Consider the following 22,847-nt stretch of genomic DNA (forward strand, 5'->3'; position numbering starts at 1 on the left):
GCAGGATGTCAATATGGCTGCTCAGCTTCTCGTTCCATCAGGACCCGACAGCTTCCGACCCTTCCTGCCCGAGTCTCTCGCTGCTATCGAGCGTCGCATCGCAGAGGAGGCGGCCCAACGGCCCAAAGGCGAGAGACGGCCCGATGATGATGACGAAAACGGGCCCAAACCCAACAGCGATCTGGAGGCGGGCAAGTCCCTGCCCTTCATCTACGGCGATGTTCCGTCCGAGTTCGTGTCCGTCCCGCTGGAGGACCTGGACACTTACTACAGCAACCAAAATGTACGAGAAACCCACGGGACAAATACCAGGAAAGCTTTAGACTTTCGAATGTGTAGTTACGTAATGGCTTTTGTAACAGATTGAAAAACAGGTTGTGGAGGAAAGGGTTTGCGGTGTAACCACAATCCATTATTTCTTTGTTTCAGACCTTTATAGTATTGAATCGCGGGAAAACAATATTCCGCTTCAACGCTACGCCGGCCGTGTACATTTTGAGCCCCTTCAATCCTTTGAGGAGAATCTCTATCAAGATCCTGGTGCATTCATATCCTTTATCACCTGAACATATGTGAGCAAGCGTCGTAACAGGGTTAAAACATTTGATTAAAATGTCCTAAAGTCTGCTTCACTTTATTTTGCTAATATTGCAGCGTTTATTGTAAATAGTTTATATGTGTGGGTCATTCGCTTCTTAAAATTCGTGTGCCCTCATAATATTTAGTTAAAATCTGAAAATGCACTTCCTTCCTGTAATGACTATTCATCTTAAATGATGTAAGTTAGACGTCTTGGGGGGAGAATCCGTTAACTGTCAGTCTGCTGCCAGTTCAATTTATATTTAACAGCTTTTTTTAAACATCCAATCAAATCGCAAAACAAGAACAAAGCCACGCCCACAATTGTTCTAAAATGCATCTAAAAACGATCGCATCTTCCGGTTCACGGGGACTTTAAATATGTTTTTGTGCGTGTGATTTTCTGAGATTAAATCAATTCTAAACAACAGAATTGAGAGTTTTGAGAAAGTTCGAATCCCCACTCGTGGTCCTTTCTCGATCCCACCCCTCTTCTAAAGGTAAATGAGGCCAGAATAAATCTTTAAAAAATAATAATTTGAGAAGTAAATTTTTGTCATTAATGTTATTCCTTGACCGATTCTCACGATGTTCAGTTTTGTGATCATGTGCACAATCTTGACCAACTGCTCCTTCATGACCCTCAGCAATCCCCCAGAATGGGCCAAGAATGTGGAGTAAGTCGCATCTTTAGCAAAACCTTCCAACCCGCGATAAATGAACAAATTCATGTGTTTTTAATCATTTTCGAGTGGCATAGTTGAGCCGTTGTTTGCGTATGTGCAGGTACACATTCACAGGGATCTACACGTTCGAGTCTCTCATTAAGATCCTGGCGCGGGGCTTCTGCGTGGGGAAGTTCACTTTCCTGCGGGACCCCTGGAACTGGTTGGATTTCAGCGTCATCCTGATGGCGTGAGTATCTGTGAGCTCACACGTCTCCGATTTTCATGATTTGAAAATGAAAGCATTTGAGATACTGGATAGTACTTGTTCTTCCTGAACCCGCACTGAGAGCGGATAGCTTTGGACACATTGTTTTCTGAGCTGTGGAGTGCGGGTGAATGGGTTGTGTGTGTGTGTGGAGCACGTGTGCAACGTGGTAACTCTCTATTTGATCCTACAGGTATGTAACTGAGTTTGTAAACCTAGGCAATGTGTCAGCTCTCCGCACTTTCAGAGTGCTCAGAGCTTTGAAAACTATCTCGGTCATCCCAGGTAAGGGATGTGTGCGTGTGTGTACGTAGACGTGCGCATGCGTGTGTGCGCAAACGCGAGTGTCTCCGTGTGACGTATCCCTCTGCTGCCCTGTCCCGTCTTAACATGTGCGTGCGTGTGTTTTGTGTGTGCGTGTGACCCCCTAACCCTCCCTACAGATATGTAACAGAATTTGTGGATCTGGGCAATGTCTCAGCACTGAGAACCTTCAGGGTTTTACGAGCGCTCAAAACTATATCGGTGATTCCAGGTGAGGGATAGCTCTCTCCATCCGAGTTCTCGCTCACTCCATCCCCTTCTCCGCTGGCCTTTCTCGCTCATTCAGAGAAAGCAGGAATCCTCCCGGCCGTGAAAAAATGGGATTCCAGGCTTTGAGAAGCGCATTCTCTAGTTTTCCTTATATCGGCTCTGCTCTGTTATTTCCCAAAGAGCATCGCGCCCGGGAAAGCTCTCCCGTCGTGCCTTGGGAAATAGACAACTGGGCGTTTATGATTTGTGTTGTTTTTTTTTGCATGAGACATTGCTAAAGCCTATAGCCTGAGATAGAGACTCTGAGACCCTCTGCTCTTCTCTTCTCCTCTGTTTGCTGTTTTATGTGCATGCGCAGTGTCGCCTGTGTCTGTTACGTAGATGCTGTGCTGCGCGTGCATGTGTGTGAAGTGTGGCGGGACGCTGCCGTGACGCGCACACACACGCAAACACGCACACACAATACTTGCACTCACGCTTCTACACTGCATGCTTTAATGTTGTTGATACGCAAACATCACAAACATTCATTCAACTAACACACACTATTGTTTAATGCCTGTTGTGTTAAAAGCTTTTGGTGTTTTACACATCGAAAGCTTTTGATTTGAAAAGAAAAGTTCATGTTTTTATAATTTATACAAAAATACAGAAATGTCATTCACCTCACGTCATTTCAAACGTGTGTGCTGTTTTCGCATGAGCACAAAAGGAACATTTGGACTCTTTTCACAGTTCTTATATATAAAAGTGGTTGATATGACTAATGTGCTCCTCTTTTTAATTTTTGTTACTGATACGCATGCAAGAAACTATTTTGTTTTGCATAATTAGTTTTGACATAAATTATGACAGCATATTTACATGTCGGTTCTGAATCCCGATGCGAATGAGACTGAAATCAATATTTTTCATACAGAACTTTTGTCTGACTTTTGAATTTTATAGTTTGTTGTGAGCTTTGGAATATAAATCATGTACAGTATGTCCTTTTCAGATTCCAACTATAAACAGAAAAAAACTAAACACGTTTAGAATGGCTTGAGTAAATACTGCCGTAATAAAAAAACACACAGTATATTGACTTTCAATGAGAAAGAAACACTACATGTTAAATATAGCAACAGGCTCTCTTTTTAAAAATAGCTTTGTGTAATCGTGCATGTAGCATATTCACACTGTGTACGGTGAGCGTTTGTGACCGCTGCTGCGTGTCCCTCAGGGCTGAAGACCATCGTCGGCGCTCTGATCCAATCGGTGAAGAAGCTGTCAGATGTGATGATCCTGACGGTCTTCTGTCTGAGCGTGTTTGCTTTGATTGGACTGCAGCTCTTCATGGGAAACTTGAGGCAAAAGTGCGTAAGGAGGCCGCTGGGGAATGTCACGGAAAACACCACGGCCCTGTTAAACTTCGGCTCGGAGCTGCACAACTACACCTTCAACTGGACGGAGTACATTAGCGATACCAGTAAGTGAAGACTCTCTCTGTGTGTGTGTCTGTGTTCAGATACTGTGTGAAGTTACGGTTCCTCACGGGCGTAAGATGAGCTCGACTGGCCCAAGAAAAATGAATCATCCAGAGCTTCAAGCACATTTAGGATTGTGTGTGTTTGTCTCGCAGACAGTGATGTTGAAAGGCTAAATTTAATTAAGACCAACACACTACCTTCAAGCTGAAGGACTGGCTTGAATTAGAAACTTACTGTAGAAAATGTGTGTGTGTTTGTGTGTGTGTGTGTGTGGAATTGTCTTTTATTGTGTTTTTTTACATTTATTTTCTTTTCATTTAGACAATTATTATTACCTCCCCGGCCGCAGAGATGCTTTGCTTTGTGGAAATTCAAGCGATGCAGGGTATGACATTTTCACATTTTGCAAGATATTTCAGTTTACACAAATATTTTATAGCGATGACTTTTATCTGATTGATTCAAGAATGTTGCATTTATTTATATACGTGTATATAATGATTTCTGTCTGGTCTTACAGACAGTGTCCAGAGGGCTACTATTGTATAAAAGCCGGTCGTAATCCTGACTATGACTACACAAGCTTCGATACGTTCAGCTGGGCCTTTCTTTCACTCTTCAGACTCATGACACAAGACTTCTGGGAAAATCTGTACCAGCAGGTATCGCTCTTTCCTCACCTTACTGTCCATGTTCTAGTCCATGGCCAAATATTTATATAGGCCCTTTATCGACTTTTAGGTATGAGACCACGCCCCAACATCCTTCTGTAAACACTAGGCCACGCCCTCACATTCTTATGTGCATCAGACCACACCCCAACATCCTTCTGTAAACACTAGGCCACGCCCTCACATTCTTATGTGCATCAGACCACACCCCAACATCCTTCTGTAAACACTAGGCCACGCCCTCACATTCTTATATGCATCAGACCACACCCCAACATCCTTCTGTAAACACTAGGCCACGCCCTCACATTCTTATGTGCATCAGACCACACCCCAACATCCTTCTGTAAACACTAGGCCACACCCTCACATTCTTATATGCATCAGACCACACCCCAACATCCTTCTGTAAACACTAGGCCACGCCCTCACATTCTTATGTGCATCAGACCACACCCCAACATCCTTCTGTAAACACTAGGCCACGCCCTCACATTATTATCTGCACCAGACCACACGCCAACATCTTTCTGTAAACACTAGGCCACGCCCTCACATTCTTATGTGCATCAGACCACACCCCAACATCCTTCTGTAAACACTAGCACACGCCCTCACATTCTTATGTGCATCAGACCACACCCCAACATCCTTCTGTAAACACTAGGCCACGCCCTCACATTCTTGTGTGCATCAGACCACACCCCAACATCCTTCTGTAAACACTAGGCCACGCCCTCACATTCTTATGTGCATCAGACCACACCCCAACATGTTTCTGTAAACACTAGGCCACGCCCTCACATTATTATCTGCACCAGACCACACGCCAACATCTTTCTGTAAACACTAGGCCACGCCCTCACATTCTTATGTGCATCAGACCACACCCCAACATCCTTCTGTAAACACTAGGCCACACCCTCACATTATTATCTGCACCAGACCACACCCCAACATCTTTCTTTAAACACTAGGCCACGCCCTCACATTCTTATGTGCATCAGACCACACCCCGACATCCTTCTGTAAACACTAGGCCACGCCCTCACATTCTTATGTGCATCAGACCACACCCCAACATGTTTCTGTAAACACTAGGCCACGCCCTCACATTATTATCTGCACCAGACCACACGCCAACATCTTTCTGTAAACACTAGGCCACGCCCTCACATTCTTATGTGCATCAGACCACACCCCAACATCCTTCTGTAAACACTAGGCCACACCCTCACATTATTATCTGCACCAGACCACACCCCAACATCTTTCTTTAAACACTAGGCCACGCCCTCACATTCTTATGTGCATCAGACCACACCCCAACATCCTTCTGTAAACACTAGGCCACGCCCTCACATTATTATCTGCACCAGACCACACCCCAACATCCTTCTGTAAACACTAGGCCACACCCTCACATTCTTGTGTGCATCAGACCAAAGACATTAGACCACATCCTTTATCTTGTTAGACATCAGACCACACATTGGCATCCTTCTTTAAAGGCCAGACCATGCCATTACGTTCTTAAATGCATTAGGCCACACCTCAATGAGATTTTTTCATTATAAAGCAGTTTTTAATACAGTTTTTTAATCTGTACGTGTTATTGTGTCTGTCTCTGGCAGACCCTACGTGCAGCTGGAAAGCCCTACATGGTGTTTTTTGTACTGGTTATCTTCCTGGGCTCTTTCTATCTGGTGAATCTCATTCTGGCTGTGGTGGCCATGGCGTACGATGAACAAAACCAGGCCACTATAGAGGAGGCCCAACAGAAGGAGGAGGAATTTCAAGCCATGTTAGAACAGTTAAAGAGACAACAGGAGGAGGCACAGGTACACAAGAACCCCGACCACAGTTTCTGTGTTCATTTACAGGAAATGAATATTTCTTTTTGGTTATTTTAGTTTTGATCATTATTCTACACTCGTTTCCTGATCTTTGATCTTTTCTTCTGCCTTCATCATCTCTTAAGTTCCTCAGCACCATAGCTGCGACATACACAGCCCTGTCGCCATGGAAACCGACAGATAATGAGAGAGAGCTAGGGCGTGTCCTTTCTCCTGGTAAACATGAGAAACAAGAGAAAAAGAGTCAGACTAACTCAGAAAAAGATAGATAGACAGATAGAAAGAAAGAAAGACAGTCAGTTAGATATAGAGACAGACAGACAGACAGACAGTTAGACATATAGACATAGACAGACATTTAGTTAGTTACAGACAGACAGTCTGTTAGATATATATATATATATAGATATAGATATAGATAAAGATAAAGATAAAGATAAAGATAGAGATAGAGATAGAGATAGAGATAGAGATAGAGATAGAGACAGACAGACAGACAGTTAGATATGGATATGGATATGGATATGGATATGGATATGGATATGGATATGGATATAGATATAGATATAGACAGACAGACAGACAGATAGAGACAGACCTACTGAAAGTTAGTAAGATATAGATATAGACACACAGAGACAGACAGACAGTCAGTTAGTTAGATATAGGCAGACAGACATTATTAATAGATATTTGTATACATAGACAGGCAAACAGACAGACAGACTTCTAAACACAGACAGGCAGAAAGACAGTCAGTATAGATTTAGATATAGACAGACGGACAGGCAGATAGATAGAGACAGACAGTTAGTAAGATATAGATATTGACACACAGAGACAGACAGACAGTTAGTTATAGACGGAAAGACAGACAGACAGTCAGTTAGATATAGGCAGACAGACAGACAGATATTAATAGATATTTTTATACATAGACAGGCAAACAGACAGACAGACAGACTTCTAAACACAGACAGACAGAGTGTATATATATATATATACAGTATGGACAGACATATTTATGATTGGTTCTATGAAGCTTATATAATCTTCATGTTTTTTGTTGAGAACGGAATAAAACGGGACTAATCGCTGTAATTTCCTCTTATCACATAAAGCCATCTTCCTCCATCAGTCCACACTGTTTATCCGTCTCATTTTGCTTTCGCTATTTGAGCTTGAACTAAGTCTACCTCTGGTTGCCCTTGACACCGGTGCCTGCACTGCGATTGGTTGGCAGGTTGCCGCGGCAGCAGCAACAGAGAGTGGGGAGTACAGCGGGAGGGGGGGCCTGTCGGAGGAGAGCTCCTCTGGTGGGTCCAGACTCAGCTCCAAGAGCGAAAAAGAGCGACGGAACCGGAGGAAGAAGAGAAAACAGAGGGAGGAGGAAGAGAAAGCCGATCAGGAGAAGTTTCATAAGTCTGCATCAGAGGACAGCATCAGACGGCCCGGCTTTCGCTTCTCTATAGATGCTAACCGGCTCTCCTATGAGAAAAAATGCTCCACTCCAAATCAGGTGACTTCCTGTTCGACCTGAGGCATTGTGGGACCTGTTGTTTGTTTAATTAAAAGAATTGCCCAAAATATTTCAACTTTGGAAAGTATATTGTGTTTTTTCTTTCGTTTCAGTCGCTCCTCAGCATCCGCGGTTCTCTTTTCTCCCCGAGGAGAAACAGCCGCGCGAGTCTGTTCAGTTTCCGCGGCCGGGCACGAGACTTCGGCTCGGAGAACGATTTTGCAGATGACGAGCACAGCACCTTCGAGGACAGCGACAGTCGACGCGGATCGCTCTTTGTACCTCGATGCATGGAGAGGCGGAGCTCAGCTGTCAGTCACTGCAGCCTCGCCCCTCGGATCATGCTGCCGGCCAATGGAAAGATGCACTGCACCGTCGACTGCAACGGCGTGGTGTCTTTGGTGGGTGGCACGTCTGTGCCAACATCACCGATCGGGCGCTTGTTACCAGAGGTTAACATGAAAGTTAACATTTAAACATAAACCCTTATTACCCTTTACACATTCCAGGCACGACAATAATGCATGAACATTCGTGTGTTTCTGTCTATAGGGTACGACCACAGAGTCTGAAGCTCGTAAGAAACGTTCAGGATCACACCAGCCGTCGGATTATCTAGACGACACTGTCGCCAGAAAAAGAGCTTTGAGCGTGGCCAGCATTCTGACCAACACTATGGAAGGTTCGAACAAACTCCAACTGCACAAACATACACATCTCAACATTACTGATTTACCCAGAAGAGAATTTTAAAGTTTAAAGTTCCCATTTGCTTTCCATTTAAAGAGTAAATATTTAGTGATTTTAAGGTCCTACTTTGGTTAAAGGAACAAGTTTACGTACATACAAGGTGTATAAACACTTTTATTTTCTAATAATAAGCAGCTATTACCTTTCTTCAGATTCATTGTTTTGTATTATATACGCACTAAACCTCTTCCATTACGCAATACATCATTCATACAAACCAACAACCCATATTCTGCTCACACTTAACATAACTTTTATATTGTTTTTATGAGAGAGCTCTATGATGCTGAAGTTGTGAAAAAGAAGACAGGCAGAGCGGATGGACTGTCAGTTCCATTGTTATGGCAACTGCATCACATATAAAATCAAATAACGTGACTTACAGTTTTATGGGCGGAAAAAAACAATTGACAGCAAATTTTCTCTATTTGTTTTTGTAATTTGTTAGTGGGTCATAAACTTCATTTTGGACCCAGCGTGTAACGTGATATCAGTTTCTGATGTCTGATGTTTTAGCTCGGCTCAATCAAAACAAATGAGCCTTCGGTAAACATTCATTGTGTGACAAACATTCAGGTGGATTTATATTCCATCGCCCATTAAACATTAATTGTGGAAATGTCATGAGAGCATCCAGGCTTCATTATTGAATCCCATTCAAAAACAATGCTGGTGGTTTTCCTTACAGCCTCAGATAATAGAATGTTATTCTTGGTCACATGACCCAGAATTTGTTTGTTTCAAATTGACATCACCATAGAGAAATAGGTCATCGTACGTCCAAATTTAGTTGTTCACTACTATCACAGTTTTTTGCGCTTTGTTTTTATAATTTTGTTGGAAACGCTCTCTTTGCATGTGACATGAAAGCTTCATGTCTCCTGTACCCTAAAGCAGCCCTCAAATATGTATAGCTTAAGGAAGCTTACTCCATATGAAGTTCCAATGGGTATCGTCCGTAATGAAAGTGTTAACAACTGTTTATTATGTTGACAGAGCTGGAGGAGTCGAGACAGAAGTGTCCTCCCTGCTGGTATAAGTTTGCGAACGGTTTTATGATCTGGGACTGCTCTCCGAAGTGGCTGAAGGTGAAGGAGATTGTCAATATGGTCGTGATGGATCCATTTGTAGACCTGGCCATAACCATCTGTATTGTCCTCAACACTCTCTTCATGGCTATGGAACATTATCCCATGACAAAAGAGTTCAGTCACGTGCTGTCTGTGGGAAACTTGGTAAGTTGGGTCGTTTTTAGGAACACAGATTTTGTGGCTTTTTATGAAATATTGCAATTAATCATAGGTTTGATGCAATCAAACATCAGAAAAATAATTGTCAAACATACACAATGCAATGTGTTTACAACATCGTAAGTGCACATTAAAGAAAAACAATCACACATGTGTTTAGTAGGGTGTCACAATATTTCTGGATGGACAATAAACATGATCATTGATATTGTGTCAGTTCTACACCATGATAATAATGTCAAAGTGAAATCCAAGCCTTAAAGGGATAGTACACTCAAATATGAAAATTCATCATTTTCTCACCCTCAGGATGTGACAACATTCTGTGACATCATCCACTACCATAGTAGTACAACATTTTTTAACTTGTTGAACACAAAGTGAGGTATTTTGAGTTTAGGAACACAAACGGTTCTCGGGTACCTTTGACTAGCATTTAATTTCATGGCAGTCAATGATGTCACAGAACTCTCTTCTGTGTTTATCAGAACAAAGTCATTAATACAGGTATGAAAGGATATGAGGGTGAGCAAATGATGACAGAATTTTCATTTTTGAGTGAACTATCCCTTTAAGGCTTGGATTTCACTTTGACATTATTATCATGGGTGTGGTATTAACACAATATCAATGATCATGTTTATTGTCCATCCAGCTATATTGTGGCACGAAACATCACTTTAAAAGCTGCAAGGGTTAGAAACTTTCTCCACTTCCCTACACTGAATTCTTGAATATGATTCATAGGCCTAAAAAATAGAAACACAACATAAACCAAATAAGAATTGTATTTTACCAGTAACATTTTTTATTTTTTCAAAATGTTATAGATATTGCAATAACATTGTAAGTGTGAATTCTTTTGTCTTCAATAATGATGTAGTGAAACACTGGTTGTTTTTAGTACTGATGTTGTGATGATATGTGCGTGTGCGCGCAGGTGTTCACTGGGATCTTCACAGCAGAGATGTGTCTGAAGGTGATCGCCCTCGACCCGTATTATTACTTCCAGGAGGGCTGGAACATCTTTGACGGGATCATCGTGAGTCTGAGTCTCATGGAGTTGGGTCTGGCCAACGTGGAGGGACTTTCTGTGTTGCGTTCTTTTAGATTGGTGAGTAAACTCATCCGCTCTTCAGCTTCTCCGTTTGCACATTGAAGATAAAAATGTCAAATGATATATTGAGCAGTAACTCATGCGACTCGGCTCCAATGCAACTTAATGGATAAGCGTAGTGACGAACTTCCGATGTTGTCAGAAGTCGGTCTATCAGTTTCCAGTTTAATTTCTAAAACGACTTAACATACTTAAACAACAACTGGGGAAAACCACACTTCTGTCAAAATGTACTTTTAATAAACACTAGCCGCTGTAAAAACACTTTTTATTAATTTAAACGTTAAGCATTTTCTCCAACATGAGACCATTAGTCTATACTGTAAGGAAGGGCTTTACGTACCTGAGCAACAACCAGGGAAAACCAAATTATTCCTTTTTTCATCATATCTTGAAAAGCTTTCGTCACTACGCTAGAGCCGCTACTAAATCGTCTTTGAATTACGATGTATGTAAAAATGATCATTCTGATTAACAAAAACTCTTTGTATAATGCAGTTTGTTACCTGGAACCCCATAACATCTTATTGTCTTCTCTCTCTCTTCGAGTCAGTTACGAGTCTTTAAACTAGCAAAGTCGTGGCCCACTCTGAACATGCTGATAAAGATTATCGGTAACTCAGTCGGTGCTTTGGGGAACCTGACCCTCGTCCTGGCCATCATCGTCTTCATCTTCGCTGTGGTCGGGATGCAGCTGTTTGGAAAGAGCTACCGTGAATGCGTCTGTAAGATCTCAGAGGACTGCGTGCTGCCGCGCTGGCACATGGACGACTTCTTTCATTCTTTCCTGATCGTGTTCCGGGTGCTCTGCGGCGAGTGGATCGAGACCATGTGGGACTGTATGGAAGTGGCTGGACAGAGCATGTGTCTCATTGTTTTCATGATGGTCATGGTCATTGGAAATCTGGTGGTAAGATCAAATGCGCAGTCGGACGATGGTGGAGAGTTTTATGACATTACTATTATCAACCAGATTTTGGGTTTAGATTTGGACCCAGGCACAACGATTTTGATCATTTTCAAGTAATACATAATCGCTCTCACATCAAGAGATTTGATGAAGTTCTCAATTAAGTCTCAACTTAGTCCTAAAAATGCTCTAGCGAGAAAAAACTGAAAGGAGACTGTAATTTAGATCCATGAAATGTATGAGCTGTGAAATGAATGTAGATTCAATAGCTGAATGTAGACTTGCGCACACATCATTCGGATGAATGTTAGTGATAGTTGACCTTGCTGATTCTCAGAGCGTGTCCGTGTGTGTTGTTTTGTGTGTTTGTGCGGCAGGTGTTGAACCTCTTCCTGGCCTTGCTCTTGAGCTCTTTCAGCGCAGACAATCTGGCGGCCACGGACGAAGATAGCGAAATGAACAACCTGCAGATCGCCGTGGGCAGAATACAGAAAGGCATCGCGCTGGTCAAATCCGCTCTCCGGCACTTCCTCCAGCGTCTCTGCCTATCCGCCGCCAAACCCGGCGCCCTGGACGACGAGAAATCCCTCGACGACCTCCACGTCGACAGCAAAGAGAACTGCCTCTCCAATCACGCTCCCGTGGCCGTCGACCTCACCAAAGACTATCTGAAGGGAGGCTGCGTCTCCCCCGGCAACGGGGTGGAGGGTCACGTGAAGTACGGAATCGAGGAAGGCGACTACATGTCGTTCATACACAATCCCAGCCTGACGGTTACCGTGCCGATAGCGGTGGGAGAGTCGGACTTTGAGAATCTCAACACGGAAGATTTTAGCAGCGATTCGTCGGACGTGGAGGGCAGTAAAGAGGTAAGCCGGTGCTCTGTCTGTTTAGTTTTTTTTCACCAGTCTTTGTTTCAGAGAGACGCTACGTAACATCACGTTCGATTTCATTCATTTAGGTGTTTGTAGACCGTCAGGAGTCGAGCAGTTGTGTTTCGGTTGTGTACTGTACCATTACATCATCTTCTGCCCATTTTGTGTGAGCGTGTGTGTTGCTTTGTGGTAACGTTGGCCTTGTCCGGTTAAGTCACATCTCCGGGCGCTGTAGCAGGTCGAGTTTACTCAACATGTCAGTATATCTTGGGTGTTGTCATAGACACGCTGTCTCGCACACACACAGACATTGTAATGTGAATTATTTACGACCAACTGAGCAGACTCGGCATCATGCATCGCAGGCTATGAATGAGCTTGTTATGAAATGGTAAAATGCAGCATCCATGCCCCGGGTGAAACTGTGTGTGCGTGCGTGTGTGTGTTCAGGCATCATCTCCATGCGTGTCTCTGGCTACATCACTGTGCTTAACCTGTTAATCTCTTTCCTCTTTTTCTAACTGTTTCTATATCTTATTGAAGTTAGTTGAGTGTGTTGAAGTTGCCGACGTTTTTTTTTATCCATGTTTATGTGAAGTTGTGTATCTCCTTTCTGTGTGTGACCTGTAATTGCAGCGTTATGACAGACGAACCCCGGGTTTTCTCTGAGAGATCCCTGTAAGAGACTCATCTTCCTCCACATGCACACTAACCACGGAGACTGCCTCTGTCATCTAAATCAGACTCTCTCTTTTCTCATTCTCTCTCTCTCTTTTATTTTGGATCGGATTGCCCTTTTGTTTTTTTGTTTTTTCATTTCTCAATGCCTGTGCCCTTCCCCTCGAGCAACCCCCATTTGCACCGAAGAGAGACAGCTGTCGGCCTTTTGTTTTTACATGAGTTTGTATTTCTGAAGTACTTCTTTACAGTACTTGCAGTCATACGGAATGAGCAATACCATCATTTGACATCCAGCATCCTTCTGTTACATTAGCTAAAATAACTCTAAGCAGAAACTCAGAAAGCTTGCGGTTGTGTGCAAGTGTGTGTGTGTGTGTGTGCGCAGATGTGAGTTGAAGACAGATATTAAAGTCATTGTAGAGTTTGGCACGAGTTTAACTGCCTCTTCCCATCTAAAAGATTCACTTATTGATCTTGGATTGATATGATTAGAAGATGACTTTCAGTACACTTTGCGGTTACTGTAGTTTCTCTTTAAAGACAAATTAAAAACAGATTATTATTATAAAATTACGAGTTGGACCTATTTCTGCCTGTGATATATTGCACTTTAAACTGATGCAATAGTCAGTCTAGTTGTATTTAATCTAGACCGGAAAGTATTTTATTGACCTGCAGAGATTGTTATTTAGATCCAGTTGCGTTTGTGTCATGTAATGTTCTGTGTCAAATAGGGCTGTCAAACGATTAATTGCATCCAGAATAAAAGTTTGTGTTGACATAATATATGTCTGTATACTGTGCATTAACTTTGTGTTTATAAACACATACACATGCACGCATATATTTATGAAAAATATCAAAATGAATAAACGTTTATGTGTCATTTTACTTATTGGTAAATATAAATAATACATCTTCAAATTGTATTAAACGTACTGTATATTCATTTATGTGTATGTTTGTGTATTTATAAATACAAAATGTACATGCACAATACACGGACACACGTAAACACAAACTTCTATTCTGGATGCGATTAATGGTTTGACAGCCCTAAAATAAAACAAACACAAGGTGTTCAGAACTTCTTCGCCTTGCAAACACTTTGTATGGAATAAAATTGTCCATTTCTTTCCAAAACACACTTTTCTATTCAATCCATTTCAAGTGTTTTTCACAATTTTACAGCAGCTTTACAGATGACGTTACAGTATAGAAATAGGTAAAATGATCAAATATCGTATATTAAAATAACATGGCATTGTTGCAAATGAAACTATAGACCTGTTCCCATCGGATTTAAAGACTAGAAACAGAAAACACATGGGACGTCAGTAAATTAGAAAACTAATTAGAACGCAGTAGCAATCATACAGTGTCTAAAATATCTTTTTGAATGAAATGCTTATTTTTTAATAATAAGCTCCTGTTCAGGGTTGCTCAGCTTTCATTACATTACTATAGTGATTCAAACGTTCTGGAACATTCTGAAAGTGCACACAGCATGCTTACATCATTCCCCCGCGCCGCATTAGCTGGGTGCCACGGCAACCAGTGCTCAAGCTCAGTTTATGACAGCATCCCTATTTGTGGGGTATTTTAGCTTTTCCACGGTAACTTCACCCTGAATTCTGTTTGGGTGAGCGGTACACTGTGGTCAGAAATACCATATTATAATGGCAACAATAGTTCTTACCCACAAGCCAACGTCCTCAGACATGTCCAACAATACGATTAAACACATTCGTTTTGCTTTGACGAGATGCTCTGGTTCTTCTTCACTTGAAAATTGAATACTGTACCTGTAGGACCCTTCGAGTGTTCAATAATGTAGTTATTGTTAATGAGACGTTTTGTTGAGATGCTGTCTTAGACTTAGCGTGCGGCTCTGGTGTTAGTTAAGCTAATGCGGCCCCCCCCCCTCTTCAAACTGACTGGCGGACCGAAGCTTGACCACTGCTTAACGGAATGGACTTCCAGCCTGTGTTTTCATGTCAATCAAGGGTTTGCACTCAAAGGGGCGGGCTCACGTGATAATCTGCACCACCTTAATACAGACGCATTGGGTTTATCCAATCGAAATCATTTCTTTTCGGAAAGGGGTGGGATGAGAGGTAAGGGGTTGACGTTTTGCACTGGACGTGAAAATACTCAAAAGCACTCGACATTTGATGACAAGATCACAAGGTTGGATGAGTTAAAATAATGCACCTTGAGAAACAAAAAAACATGCATGAGGATGGAATGAAGGCACATCAAATGTACCCACAGCCGACTGTGAGATTATAGAGTCACGCCAGAGACGTTTGTCTTCATGCCTGGCTGCAAATTAGAAAATCGGTCGAATCAATCGAATCAATGCTTAAATCCACGGGCCTGTAGGTACTTTTGAAGGATCTGAACTGCATGAGATTGAGAATAACAGTAAAAGCAATTTGGCCGAGTCAGCGCCGTTCGATAAACGCTAATCTCTGGCGCGTGTTTGCTTTCTTGTGTGTGATTGTGTGGCTGCCGTGCAGAAGCTGCCGATCGACAACGTTCTCAGTTCCTCAGAAGGAAGCACGGTGGATATCCGGCCTCCCGGAGAGGGGGCGGAGTCTGTCGAGTTGGAGCCTGAGGAGTCGTTGGACCCGGAGGGCTGTTTTACTGAAGGTGTGTGTTTGTGCACGAGAATGGACCGGTCATCAGTGCACAATTTTGTCATTAATAACTTAGTAGCGCACCTTATCTAGGCCATGTTATGGGAACCAATGTATTGTATGTAAAAACAAAACAAAAATTGAATTTTTATTTATTGTTGACTTCTTGCTCTTTTAAATAAGATTTAACATAATGTATTATGGTTAAAACAAAATGTTCCACTTTTCCACTTTTTCCATATATTATATGAAGAGGTTAAGCCAGGTGTAGGTCACTGAAACGTAATGATTCGTAATATAAGATCCACTTATATTCTGTATTTATTCTAACTGTATATCCTGCACTTGCTAACTGCACTTCTGGTTAGACCTAAACTACATTTAGTTACACTGTACTTGTATATGTGTAATGACAATAAAGTTGAATCTAATCTAATCTAATCTAATGATTCTTAAAGGTACAGTAGCAAAAACTATTGAACCTTGACTCACATTATAGCTTGATTTCAGACTGTGACCCATTTCAATGAAATAACTCGAGCATCCTTTAAAAGTGACTTTGTGACTTGTGGAGCGTTGACTTTTTGTTCGAGCCGTCCGCTCTCATCACATCATCTTTCCGTCGTCCTCCTCAGGCTGCGTGATGAGATTTCAGTGCTGTCAGGTGGATGTCGAGAAGGGGAATTGGAAAAGTTGGTGGGTTCTCAGGAAAACCTGCTTCATCATTGTAGAGCACAACTGGTTCGAGTCCTTCATCATCTTCATGATTTTACTCAGCAGTGGAGCGCTGGTGAGTGTTCGCACACACACACAATACCGTACACTCACAACCTTCCCATGTGATTAAAGTACGAGTTGCAATGTTGTTGGTAAAACGTTCCTAATACAACGTCACGATGTGTGCGTCCAGGCCTTTGAGGACGTTTACATCGAGCAGCGCAAGACGGTCAAGACGGTGTTGGAGTACGCCGATAAAGTCTTCACATACATCTTTATTTTGGAGATGCTTCTGAAATGGGTCGCGTACGGCTTCGTCAAATACTTCACCAACGCCTGGTGCTGGCTGGACTTTCTGATCGTCGATGTATGTTGTGATGGAGTCACCGCTGAGCTGCTCTGACCACGCCGTCTCTTCAATGCTTACTGACGTGTCTCACGTGCGTGTTTGTGTGTTTCGCAGGTGTCGTTGGTGAGTCTGGTAGCGAATGCACTTGGTTACTCTGAACTTACTGCCATTAAGTCCCTGAGAACTCTGCGTGCTCTTAGACCTCTGAGAGCTTTGTCACGCTTCGAGGGAATGAGGGTAAGACACGCACACATATGCAATGAACATCGTGTCATTTATCGGAGAGGACATTTTAATTGATCAACATTCGTTTAAAACAAGGTGTCTGATAAACAGCTGTGACCATAAACCTATCACCTTAAACCTACAGTACTCATAAAAGCACAGAAGAAGTGTATGAAATGATCCACTTATATCGGTGTAACAAATTTCACATTTTTAGTAAATCACTATAAAGGCATCAAACTTAGACTGATACAAAAAACACTTCATGCTGTATATTCAGACTCGAATTTTTATCTTTTTGTTTGTCGTTCATTGTTGGACAGAATAACTTGACCCCATGGTGTTTAGAACTAATATTTTTTGTTTGTTTGTTTTTGTCACTTATTTGTTTATTTATTCTTAAATTAATTTTAGCTTTAGTTCTGTTTTTATTTATTTTCAGTTAAAAATGGCAGTGCCTCAGCTTAAACTTATTTCAGTTTATTCCTTTTTATTTTTTTCCAAAATAATTTATTTGATTTTAACCAAAAAAACATTTTAATTTTAAAGTTTCAGTAAACTATAATAACCTTGATTAAAAATTAAGTTATTATTACATTAATTATTTGATTTATTTATTAGATTCGTTATTATTACTATAATCTATTTACATTTGATTTATTATAATAAATTGTTATTTATTGTTGGAAAATCAAGAGATGTTTTCTTTTGAATGCAAGGAAGGAGTAAAATGTATTTAAATGTTACATTTTTATAAATGGTTTTAACAAGTTGATCATCGTGTTAAAAACAGAAGTTAAACTATAAATTTAAATCACATCTGAATGTTGGTAATCACGTATATAAACATACAAATCATCCGCATTGGTTATAATTCGTTTCATCACAAAAAAACCAATGAAGATATAAATGTAGCAACATGTTCTACACGTGAGCGAACACAACATCATTGTCCTAAAGATGCTCTATGTAATATTAGAGTCTCATATTACATGTTATTATTAGAGTCTCATTGCATGTTGCTGAATAAATCTATACAGTATATACATGTATGTAGTGTTTATAGATCTGGATCTGTAGTGTGCATGTCTCTCTGCATGCGTGGAAACTCTCTCTGATCTAATCTGATTATTCTGTGGTGGTTGCTGTTGTGTTTGTGCCTTTGACCTTAAATGTCTTTCTCTGTTATGTGTCTCTTTTCATTTGCAGTAAACAAATGTTGTGACGTCATCGTGCCTTCACAAGGTTTTCTTTCTGTTTTCATTTTTGTTTCCTTCACATTTTCAAACTGATGTGTAATACACCCCTGGAAGATATGTGCAATGGACAGTTGAATTATAATTGAATAATAAATGACCGGGGTTATTTATTATAAAAGAGATAGTAGAGTTTAAAGAACAAGGTCTCTAGACTGTTTGTTTTAGTTATTTTATTGACACTTATTAAGCCAATGGTCTTGTAGGATTGCTATAACAATGATTAGCTGCTTAAAGGGATAGTTCATCCCAAACTTTAAATGACTTCCTCAATTATTCACTCTCATGTCAAACCTGTGTGACCTTCTTTCTTCTGTAGAATATTAAAAATAAGTTTTTTAAGACATGGATGATTAAACACAAACCCTGTTGACTTCCATTGTATGAACACAAAACCATCGAGACATTTATCAAAATATCTTCTTTTGTGTTCCACATTTACAGGTTTTTAATCACATAAGGGTGAATAAATGATGACAGATTTTTATTTCTAAGTCAACTTCACCTTTAAAAATTCTCGGGAGAGGATTTAGTCATCCGACATAAATAGATCTGTAAATTACAGTTTCTCTAGCTCTCCTTCACATACAGTAGCTGGACTTCAGGATGAACGTGTGTGTGTGTGATGTGACGTGTTTGTTTTTCTGCAGGTTGTGGTGAACGCTCTGCTGGGAGCCATTCCTTCCATCATGAACGTGCTGCTGGTGTGTCTGATCTTCTGGCTGATCTTCAGCATCATGGGGGTGAATCTTTTCGCTGGGAAATACTACCACTGCATCAATATTACCACTGATAAGATGTTTCCCATCGACGTGGTCAACAACAAATCCGAATGCATGTCCCTGATCGCAAACAATATGTCGGCACACTGGAAAAACGTGAAGATTAATTTCGATAATGTGGGAGCCGGATACCTGGCACTACTGCAAGTGGTGAGAACAGCGAGAATCTGAAAAGAAATATAAACTACATTTGTTAACACAATAAAAATATAATATAAAATATAAATATAAAATAATGTTTATAACATATAACATTGATTATTCGGAGGCTTTGTTCTCTTGTTAATTTTTGCTGAACGTCCCTCTTTCTTTTTTTTCTTGATATTATGTTTCATTCATTTTTATTTCAGTTTTAGTAAAATAATTATTGCGAAATATGATTAATAATTAGACATATTTTAATAGTTTTATTTTGATTAAACTATAATAATAATAATAACCTTGATAAAAATGAAGAATTCTATTCAAGTTAACTTCTGTTGTGTGTATCGGTCTCAAAGATCTATCAATCGTTCTGGCTAGAGATTGGTAATATAAAAATTACTTTTATATTAAATGTATAGTAATACATTGATGTAAATTAAATTAAACTACTTAACAGTTATTGTTTCATTTCGGGAGCTCTACAGGAAGTTTGGTCCACATAATGTTTATGATGTTAGGGTTATTTATTGTGGTACATTTAAAAAAAAGAGTTGTGTTGCTTTGTATGCAGCGAAAGAGTGAAAGTTACATATAGTGTATAGTAAATATTTCTGCTCTTTCCACAAGGCCACGTTTAAAGGATGGATGGACATCATGTATGCGGCCGTGGACTCTCGCAATGTAAGTGGTTATCGTCTTTTTATTAAACTTGTCAAATGTATTGCAAGGGCTGTGTGTCTGCATGTTTTACTTTTACTAAAACTTGTTTTCCCTTCTACTCACAGTTGGAGCAACAGCCGGACTATGAATCGAACATTTACATGTACCTGTACTTCGTCATCTTTATCATCTTTGGCTCTTTCTTCACCCTCAATCTCTTCATTGGTGTCATCATCGATAACTTTAACCAGCAGAAGAAGAAGATAAGTATTATAAGGGCGACATACACGTTAATAAAGCCTCGATATTGTTCCATGTGTGTACAAAGACCTGGGCTTGTTGATGTTTTCTGTTTAGATTGAAAGTAATGTAATATGTGGTCTATTTGTGCTTGTGTTTAGAACCGTGGTTGTAACCAGTTTTCTGTTTTTGCTCTTTACCTTGGAGGTCAGGACATCTTCATGACAGAAGAGCAGAAGAAATATTACAATGCCATGAAGAAGCTTGGATCGAAGAAGCCCCAGAAGCCCATTCCCAGACCTGCGGTACGATAAACACTCTTCACGCTTTTCTTCACTTTAAACACGGACAAATTCTCACTGTGCCGCCTTATCTTTACCTTCTTCCTATCCTCTAGAACAAGTTTCAAGGTCTCGTCTTTGACTTCATCACCAAACAAGCCTTCGACATTGTCATTATGATCCTGATCTGCTTGAACATGGTGACCATGATGGTGGAAACCGATGACCAGACGGAGAAAATGGACGATATCTTGTACTGGATAAACTTGGTTTTCATCATCCTCTTTACTGGAGAATGCATTCTCAAGATGATCTCCCTTCGGCAATACTACTTCACCGTCGGCTGGAACGTCTTCGACTTTGTGGTGGTGATTCTGTCAATTGTTGGTAAGAGCTTTAATTAACATTCTGGGACAAAACAATGCATAAAATAAAGCTTGCCTTTACGTAACTGTGTAGAGTAGGTTGCAGCATTTGTAAACATTTGTCTTTTTTCGCCAGGCATGTTCCTCTCCGACATTATCGAGAAATACTTTGTATCGCCAACGTTATTCCGAGTCATTCGGCTGGCCAGAATCGGACGCATTCTTCGTCTCATCAAAGGAGCCAAAGGCATTCGTACTCTCCTGTTTGCCTTGATGATGTCACTTCCTGCCTTGTTCAACATTGGCCTTCTCCTCTTCCTGGTCATGTTTATCTACGCCATCTTCGGAATGTCTAACTTCGCCTACGTAAAGCGGGAGGCGGGGATCGACGACATGTTTAACTTCGAGACGTTTGGGAACTCCATGCTCTGCTTGTTCCAGATCACCACCTCCGCGGGATGGGACGGCCTCCTGGCGCCCATTCTGAACAAACAGGCTCCTGAATGCAACAGCGAAACGGAGCACCCAGGCAGCATTTACCGTGGCGACTGCGGAAACCCTTCGGTTGGCATCTTCTTCTTCGTCAGCTACATAATCATCTGCTTCCTGATCGTTGTGAACATGTACATCGCCGTGATCCTGGAGAACTTCAGTGTGGCCACCGAGGAGAGCGCCGAGCCGCTGAGCGAGGATGACTTTGAGATGTTCTACGAAGTCTGGGAGCGCTTCGACCCCAAAGCCACGCAGTTCGTGGAGTACCACAAGCTGTCCGACTTTGCGGACGTTCTGGATCCTCCCTTGCGCATCCCTAAACCCAACAAGATCCATCTAATAGCCATGGACCTGCCCATGGTGAGCGGCGATCGAATCCACTGCCTTGACATCCTGTTCGCCTTCACGCTGAGGGTCCTGGGCGAGGAGGGTGAGATGGATGCCCTGAGAGGACAGATGGAGGACCGATTCATGGCCTCCAATCCGTCGAAAGTCTCTTACGAGCCCATCACCACGACCCTTCGGCGCAAACAAGAGGAGATGTCCATCATAATCATACAGAGGGCCTTCCGACGTTACCGCATAAGGAAGACGGTAAAGAAGGCCTCGGAAGCATACCGCCAACGGCTCAAGGACGGAGTAGCGCCCATCCCAGAGAAGGAGGTGCTCGTCATCGGAAAGTTTCACGAGAACTCAACGTCAGAGAAAACGGACATGACTCCGTCCTCCGCCTCTCCGCCATCCTACAATAGCGTGGCCAAATCGGAAAAGGACAAATATGAGAAGGAAAGGAGAGAGAAGGAGGACAAAGCAAAAGACGCGGGGGACAGAAAAAAATGAGCGATGGATGTTTTTTTCTCAATTTAGAGACACTGTTTACAGGGCGGATAGAGAGCAGCGGGGTGTCGTTCACCTCCAGCGATTTTGGAAGTAATGCCAAACTGAGCGTGTGTGTGGGGCAGAGTGTGTTCGTGTTTGTGTGTGCGTCCGTGCACCGAGCTAGCCTTAGGTTGCGTCCACGGAAAGCATTCATTCGACAACAGTGCCAGCGTCAAAATGACAAACACGTGCATGCACTCTTCAAAAGAGTATGAATGTTGTATCCCAGAGGAAAGAAAATGGCAAGCGCGGTGCCTGAGTTTATCTTTTCGTTTCGACTGTTGTCAAACAATCCCGAGGACTGAGAGGAACTGTTATAATCATGGGTAGCTAGCCCTAACCGCTACCACTGGTGTCTTTCTTAATGAATGGCGTATTATATTTCTGCACATTTTTGTTAGCTCATTTTTTTATCATGTTGAACTTTTCTACTCATGGGTTTGATTGTCTAAATTACTTCATTTAAGGGCACGTCTGTAACAGGGCGATCATCAGGTGGGGTCGAATGGAAACCGTCACCCCGGGTCAGTGAGCAGGGGGGCCACCAAATGCATCTTTATACTGTTGGGTATATTGGGAGCCCTGTTACAAATCGGGCCCCATGAATTCAAGGACGGGGGCACAGTCAGAATCAGCTTAAACATTAGTCATGAGAACACCTGTGACGGGAC

At 41.6% G+C, this 22,847-nt stretch overlaps 1 protein-coding gene across 5 annotated transcripts; it reads left to right on the plus strand.

The window, feature by feature from the left end:
* Positions 1 to 13: 13 nt before the first annotated feature.
* On the plus strand, positions 14 to 22,352 carry scn1lab (sodium channel, voltage-gated, type I like, alpha b; the record flags this gene model as incomplete). Of its 5 annotated transcripts, none has more annotated exons than XM_079461305.1 (26): positions 14 to 283; positions 430 to 572; positions 1,176 to 1,256; positions 1,366 to 1,494; positions 1,956 to 2,047; positions 3,269 to 3,514; positions 3,837 to 3,900; positions 4,036 to 4,177; positions 5,821 to 6,027; positions 7,286 to 7,561; positions 7,675 to 8,025; positions 8,114 to 8,243; positions 9,308 to 9,546; positions 10,502 to 10,675; positions 11,232 to 11,588; positions 11,966 to 12,457; positions 15,667 to 15,799; positions 16,422 to 16,576; positions 16,697 to 16,870; positions 16,967 to 17,089; positions 18,984 to 19,265; positions 19,887 to 19,940; positions 20,045 to 20,186; positions 20,367 to 20,464; positions 20,557 to 20,827; positions 20,942 to 22,352. In XM_079461305.1, the coding sequence occupies 26 exons, from the start codon at positions 14 to 16 to the stop codon at positions 22,135 to 22,137; spliced, it is 6,021 nt and encodes a 2,006-aa protein (XP_079317431.1). In that variant the 3' UTR covers positions 22,138 to 22,352. The 5 variants fall into 5 exon arrangements, with proteins under 5 accessions (XP_079317431.1, XP_079317430.1, XP_079317432.1 ...); XM_079461304.1 differs by having other exon boundaries at positions 7,675 to 8,013; XM_079461306.1 differs by having other exon boundaries at positions 7,675 to 7,962.
* Positions 22,353 to 22,847: the final 495 nt, after the last annotated feature.

Source organism: Barbatula barbatula (assembly GCF_947034865.1).
Source record: "Barbatula barbatula genome assembly, chromosome: 7".
Lineage (NCBI taxonomy): Eukaryota > Metazoa > Chordata > Actinopteri > Cypriniformes > Nemacheilidae > Barbatula > Barbatula barbatula.